Genomic DNA, 7,614 nt, shown 5'->3' with positions numbered 1-7,614 from the left:
TGATGATCAGTTGAAAGGGAGGAGTCAGTAGCTGGGTTCATACTTGGCAGCCAGGCTCAATCTGAAAACGTCACTGTTTGTGTATTCGGCATGCCATTGTAAACACCGAAGGGAGTGTGATTTACCTGGAGTTTACAAGTTCATATGAAGAATGGCTACTGCGTATATTATCAGCAAGGTGTTTTCTTCAGTGGGAAAATAAGTTCTTCAAAGAATTGGGTTTTGGAGTTTCTGACTATTTGGCCATTTTGCACAGGAAACCTAGAAGGTCAAAGTAAAGTAACGCTAATTTTTTTTTTTTTTAAGTCAGCAAACCAACTCGCATAAGACAGAGCACAAAATAACTAAAAATGATTTCTTAAAGGAAACTAATGTTCACAATTGTATGTCTTGACATTATTAGAGATGTAAATAAAAATGTGATTCTGGGGTGCTGATTAGTTCAAATAACAACTATTTATTATATTTGAGGAAGCAGGAATATTTAAGGCGCTGGTCAGTATGGCATGACCATCAATGAGGGAGGATATTACACAATGGCTTCAGGATAAAGAACACATGAGCACTCAGTCAAATAAAGCAAATGCACACAAATCTTATCTGAACCCTTTATTTCATGCATAGATCTTCACAAACTTATGGGTTTCACAAAACGCAAAACATTACACCATAGTGCATTTGACATTTTCAGCACAAGGTGAAGTTCAGTGCTTCTTGTAGGAGCCCTGATCTAACTGGAACATCAGTCAGAATGAGAGGGGTGTTACATCTACAGTGAATATGGGAAGAGCTTCAGAAAGGATGGAATCAGTGAGATTATACCAAAGGAGGGTGACCAAGATGGCACCCAAACCCCTTGTTTCCACTTGTACATTTTACAATTAGATTCACTTTGATACTCCTCATTGGCTGTTGTTTTCAGTTTGATTCTTCTGGTTCCAGAACATCAGCTGCATCAACCTCCCCGTGGTCCATTGGTCCTGTTATTCATTGTCCAGATATGAAGAAAGGTATTCTCATGTTGCACAATTTCAGCAATATACATCACGTACAGTCCTATGTAAGCAAATTAAACAGTAAATGGCTAAAAAAAGGGATTAAGTAAAAGATTGGTTACATTCATAACTATATTAATTGAGAAAACAATGGTTTTTATCACTAGCTAAAGCAGAGCATATATTATATTTTCCCCCTCCCACCAAAGCAGTTCATGTCAAAAGGCTTTTTTAAATCTATACACAGCTCCACCTAGGGATCTGGGTCTGCGCAATTCTTGATTACCCATGCAACATCAGGATTATGGGATCTGGGGAAACATTAAGCACTCCATAGTGCATTAAAAAACAAAAGACCATTACACAAACCAGTTCAGATCAGAAAATCAATAGGGTTTCATGATGTTTTCAGAATAAATGTCATTTGCCTTGGACAACCAAGTTTTTTATTAGAATGTGTGCTGATGGCCACTTGAGGTCTCTGAAGGTTACAAGTTTACAAGTCAAATCTTGAGTCCTGAATTGGAAGATGAGATGGAATCGGTCAACCAATTAACTGGTTGCTATGGAAACAGTAAATTGATTTAACTTCACACCCTTTCTATGATGTTAAAAAATTAATCTTGTCTGGTCTGCCCTCATAGTTTTGATCTGAACTGGCCTTAAAAGAAATAAACAGAGGAGAACTGGATTTCAAACAGAGTAAACAAAGTTATATTTACCTGCAATGAAGGCTGACAGTATAAGAGATTGGAAACAGTAAAGTACTACCCCAGCAGTTCTTCCTCCCAAGTACAATTTTTTGCAAGATTCTTGAAATTATTTGTCCAGTTTTATTTAATGGAGTACAGGGCTTCATGTATTTCACAAATCCAAAACTACATTACACACTAAATCAACTTCTAAAAAAGCTATTCATGGATGCAATTTTTTAAATAATAAAACACACCAGTTAGTAAATAAAAATCAACTCAAAACCAATCCAATATAAAAAACTAAAACAAGTTGTAGTATTTTACCACTCAAGCATACTGTCATATTTTCCTTCTTGTCAAACACTTGCTTTCTGGATTTAATTGTGATTACTTCTCCGAACACCTCATATATTGTTCTGCTGAGCCTGGGAGTGTCTCTTCAGCAGTTTCTATGGAGACAATAGGTTCCACCATTAGAGGTAGACATAAGTAAAGTTATAATCCTGACTGAATATACCTTTGTTTACTTTGTTTGCTCAACCATATAATTCTGACCATACAACTCTGAAAGGCAGAAGCGCATGCAACTTAGCACACGTCTTCCCCGTGTCTGTTAATCTCCTCACATATCCAGCATCTTCTGCAGTGTTTCCGCCTTCTCCATGTCTTTGTTCTCCTTCAGAATTTCAATCAGCCTGCGAATACACTTAAGAGTAGAATCTGACTTAAACTTCAGAGCAAGCTCTCTAAGCCGGAGAATGGACTTATAAGACCTCTCGATCAGTTTGCTCATTTCAGCCTCACTGTCCATCACTTCTTTCTGAATTGTGGACATCACTTCCTCCGCTGAGAGTATTTTGCCTTCAGTATCTTTTTTCAGGTCCTCATAAGTTCCAGTTTTTTCTTCTTTTACTGCCTCATATATTTCATTGCCTTTTTTGTGGACCTCGTAGCTGCATTTTCCGGGACAGACGGTACATTTTCTGTTCTCCATCACAGAACACCATCGTAGGTTAGTTGCCCACCAGCACCCTGGATAGTGGCAGTTTACCTCACACACGGTGCAGCAAGTTGCTTTGCTCTTAACTTTGACCTTCTTCATGACGACTACATTGTATTTATATGTAAAGTTGTTATTTTTCCTCATGTCCTCTTTGTGCTTTTCCAGAGTTTTCTGGTGGCCCTCAAGTTCCTTCTGCTTCATGTGCCTCACCTCGATCTGGTTATCCAAGCTCTGGATACAAGCTTCCAGTTTTCTACGGTCCCCCAAGACATATTCAGTCATCCTCAAGTTTTGAGTTTCCATTTGATCCAAAATCTGAAAGAACTCCCTCAAGCTCTTTTCTCCATTATCCCAGGCTGTTTTATATGTTTCTTTGTATTTCGTAGCAAACTTCTCAGGAGGAAGGTTGTCGAACAGGAAGTGAACAGGTTGACCACCTTCGTCTCTGCGGAAAGGTATGCCAGAGTTCATAACTGCATTAAGAGCTGGAGGTGGAGTCCAGTGTGAGAAGGTGATGAGAGTCAGGAGGTTTTTCTCTATGTTCTTCCCAAAGATGGACAGGATGGCATCAAAGATGTACTTCTTGGTGTCACTGAGGGTATTTTCAGTTGCCTTTACCATAAGGCAAACTGCATCTATGTGTTGAACACCACTTACAGATTTCAATAATGTGTACAGATTCTGAGCAATGTTTTTATCTTTATACCGACCTATTGTGTCTTCATATCCTGGTGTATCAATGACTGTGAGGGAAAAAGGAACAGACAGTTCCTCCAGCCCATAAATCTCATAGACAGTAATCGCAGTGGTCTGAGATTTAGTTTGGTCAACTCCAACCGGAATGATTTGAAACCTGATCTTGTCTTCCCACTTCACACCCAGCATGTAGTTGACCATCATATTGATGAGTGAAGACTTTCCTGTTCCTGTTTCTCCTACGATCAGGATTGTCCTGTTCCTTTTTTGGGGGTCCTTTCTTCCAAATGTGTATCTCCTGACCGTTTCATCTTCATCCAGATCTTTCTGGACTGTGTTCAGCAGGTTTATTTGTATGGGGTTTGTTACAATCAGTTTGCTGTTCTTAATTACATTTGAAAAGTTTGACGTAGCTTCTTGTCTTGTCCTAGAGTAACTAAAATAATAAGAGAAAAGAACATGTGCTTTCATTTTGGTATTTATTGTAATTTATACACACACACGCACGCGCACACAAACACTTTGTCCAGGATGTTGAGATAGACACTGTAGCATCTTAGAATTGAAGAAATTATTATTATAAAAACATTTTCAGCCTTAGTGAATATACTTCATGAATCCAGTTTAAAAAGCACAGACAGCAATTCAGAGTACAATAAATAATTTATGACACATAATTAAAATACTACTTCCCCATAGATCTGTGCCATCACACACCCTCAAACAAATTATTTAGACCAGAGACAAAAATATAATCAGCAACAAATCTGCCATCTGCAATACTCCATCTATCCATTATCTATACCCACTTATCCTGGGCAGGGTCAGTGAGAGTGATAGGCTCCAGGTGTGAGGGAGTGGGGAATTTCGGAGACCAAACCCGACTGAGCAGGGATTCTTTAAGATATCCACCTGGGCGGAATGACCACTAAATCTCGTGAGAGACAAAGGGACAGGGGAAAAATAAACAAAAAGAAAAACAATACTCCTAGGGGAGACTATCCCAAAGAAAAAGCTTTAGTGACCCGAGTACCTTTTTGCCATGAGGCGACAGTGCAAAATACCAATATTACAGTGACCAACTGCTGCATGCAAACCATTTGTTCCCAATGTAAGCTGCAGTTAGCTCTTCTTACCTTGTGTCATATTGTGCCATTGTTGAGTTCTCAGGTACCAGTTCTCTTGTAAGCAAAGAAAAAAAAAACAATCATCAAATCTTTGCCAGCCAGGAAACACGCTTGCATATGCACAAGAGGGACTGTCTCTGCACCTGAAAAAGAGAAATATTCATTTATTTTGACAAAGAAAATTGAAGTGTTCTTGTAAAAATGTAGTCTCTTGGAAACCTGTGTACTGCATGTGGGTTCAGTCCTAAGGAGATAAACTTCTTCAAAAACCACCCAGCTACAAATGTATGCAAATTACAAACTGAAGGTAAATTTGCTTGTCTTGATGTTATCTTCACTGACATTGTGAAGCAGACAATCTGGTGAAGAATTGCAAATAAATGAAGAGAAATCGGACAAAGCCATGTTCTCACCTGTGTTTCTCAGATCATCTACAGCCCCAAAAAGGGCATCTTCCTGAGCCTCTTAACCTTTATAGACAAAGCACGATTGGATGTATTTTTATACCGGTCTTAAGAAATGTGTTCTAATTGGTCATAATCTCCTGTTTGTTAACCAATTGACTATGATTTTAAAGAATAAATTAATAACACTCACATCCTCACATATTCTTTGATAAGAGGCTCTAGGGGGATGATCGTATTTTGTCAAAAACACTTCCACTTTTATTTTGAGTCAAAGCTAGGAGAAAAACAACATGGACACAAACAGGAGAGCAGAATTAAAGCGAGACCCAGAGGAGGATCTGGAAAATCCCCAGCAGTGCAAATGCAGCCTAGAGACAGTGCGACAGGACCAGGGAAGGGAGGCAGACATTGTCTCATGATGGTATGATGAAACAAAACCCACAATGCCAGGCGAGGTGAATTTTAAAAAAAATTGCACTTTTTATCTTCTTGTAAGTAATGAGTCCAGGGTACTTGTAGTTCTATTTTAACTTTGCCTAAAGCTTAATTGCAATGGATTTCAATAACATGATGGACATGGACAGATAACACATTTGTTATGTTTAATCCACAAACAAAACATTTCAAGCCCTCATTTAAGTACTCGGGGTACAAACCAATATCATTACAGCTATATAGGTACAATACTGCTTTTTATTTTCCTTCACATTTCAAAACTATGATTTCTGAGCAGAGCCACACAGGCAATCATTAAAATGGAGTGGGGGGGAAGGGGGGGATTCTAAAAGACAGCAGGACGTGCACTTATATAGGTATATGAGAAGAAAACAAACAACAAAAAATACCTCAACTCTCAAAAAAAAAAAGAGTAACCTTTGTTCATATTGCAGGTCCCCCACACACACCCTCTGCCTCTCCTGCGTAAGGAAGTGAGGAGAGGAAACAAAGAACACAGAAGTGTTCTGATGTACAGTACAAATGTAGCCTCTTGGAAACCCGTGTACTAAACGTGGGTTCAGTCCTCAGGAGATAAACTTCTTCAAATACCATCCGGCTACGAATGTACGCAAATGACAAACTCCCAAGTGAGTATAAATAAGCTTGTTTTGAAGTTAACTTCACTGACATCTTGAAGCAAACGATCGGTACTACAGATCCAAAGATCCAAACAGCATAAATACTCCAGAATGCATCAAGAATGAAGAGAAACCACACAAAGCCGCTCTCTCACCTGTGTTTGCCGGATCGTTTGCAGACCCAGGAGGAGTGTCTTGCTGTGACTCTTTACTCATATAGTCTGAGCAGGGCGGGATGTCCTTCTGCCTCGGGGTAGAAATGTGTTCTAATTGGCCATAATCGCATATGCTGATGATTTATTAGCCAATTGCTTACCATTTTAAAGAATAAATTAATAACCCCCTGCATTCTTTCTTTCCCATTGGAGAAGAGGCAGAAGGGGCATGATCATATTTATTCTGTCAGAAACACTTTCACTTTCATTTTGAGTCACAGCTAGCTAGAGGAAAAACACAAACCCACAAAAAAGAGCAAAAGAAAAGCAGGAGCCATCAAAAGAATTGCATCGTGGCAGAGCATCAGCTCTACCTGATGTTTAAAAAACTCAATTTTCTGCTTTTTGTAACTGATTTACATGGTACAACAGGCCAGTGTCCTTTAGTCCAGGGTTCTTGTAGTTCTATTTTAGCTTTGCCTTCAGATTAAATTCAATGGGATTCAGTAAGTTCATGGAAATAGACAGATAGTACTTAAATATTTATGTTTACTGCACAAACAAAAAACCTCATGCCATATAGTCCTATTGATACAAACCAATATCATTACAGCTATGTAGGTTCAATACTTTTTTGTAATATGCATCTATCTACATCAGCCGATAAACCAACAATTTGCTCAATCAGCCATCGGCCAATCGTTTTAAAAACAACCGATGGTCAACTCCAATGTCCTGTCAATCAAAAGGGAAAAGTCTATTGCTTATTTGTGATCCAAGAACTGGTTCTCATTCGCCTGTCAGATATAAAATAATTGTGCTTTGCTTTTCACATTCAGTATTTCCCCTATAATTGCTGCCAGGCCAACAAACTCATTTTTTGAAATGCCAAAAAATGACATTTAGAAATAAAGAATCATTTGTCCTTTGGAGTGTCTGCAGGGCGCGGTTCTGAAACATAAGCCAGCCTCTATGCTGTTATTCTCTAGAGCATCTCAAAGTGAAAGTAAGTTTATGATATTTAACCTAACATTTTCTTGTGGAACCGCAATGCCACCGTATGTCTCTGATTTGCGCTGTCAATCCAAGATAATATTATTGCATATCAACTCTATTTAAAATTAAAGCCGCAAGCGGCGTTGGGAGGGGTCCATGCATTGGCACAAGTGCGCCCCTATGTAGTGATTTTTAAATGGTTTTGTCCTCATGATCATATACCTATAGGCATCACAAAATATATTTCACAAACAGATTGTCCAAGACAATATATGACCACTCAGTCTCAAAAGGGACATCTCTACGCGTAAAACCAATGGTAAGATTGTATATTTATTCAATGTTTAGTCCCAGATATTGACTGTAGAATGACATGGTATTATTTTTTAAAAACCTTGTCTCGTTTATTTCGTTATTCAGTGAGCAGCGTTTTCAATTTGCTCTATAGGCATATTTTAGGGCTA

General features: G+C 38.6%; 1 protein-coding gene across 2 annotated transcripts; it reads right to left on the bottom strand.

Annotated features, from left to right (window-relative positions):
- Nucleotides 1–594: 594 nt before the first annotated feature.
- LOC118234295 lies at nt 595–6,204 on the bottom strand. 2 transcript variants are annotated; one of them, XM_035430734.1, is made up of 3 exons: nt 6,155–6,204; nt 4,526–4,659; nt 595–3,825 (listed from the first exon to the last, which is right to left on the bottom strand). In XM_035430734.1, exons 2-3 carry the CDS (start codon nt 4,543–4,545, stop codon nt 2,313–2,315), a joined length of 1,533 nt encoding a protein of 510 aa, XP_035286625.1. In that variant the 5' UTR covers nt 4,546–4,659; nt 6,155–6,204; the 3' UTR covers nt 595–2,312. The 2 variants fall into 2 exon arrangements, with proteins under 2 accessions (XP_035286625.1, XP_035286624.1); XM_035430733.1 differs by lacking the exon at nt 6,155–6,204 and adding an exon at nt 5,114–5,373.
- Nucleotides 6,205–7,614: the final 1,410 nt, after the last annotated feature.

This window comes from Anguilla anguilla, chromosome 8, assembly GCF_013347855.1.
Source record: "Anguilla anguilla isolate fAngAng1 chromosome 8, fAngAng1.pri, whole genome shotgun sequence".
Lineage (NCBI taxonomy): Eukaryota > Metazoa > Chordata > Actinopteri > Anguilliformes > Anguillidae > Anguilla > Anguilla anguilla.
This window is presented reverse-complemented; position numbering and strand designations above follow the sequence as displayed.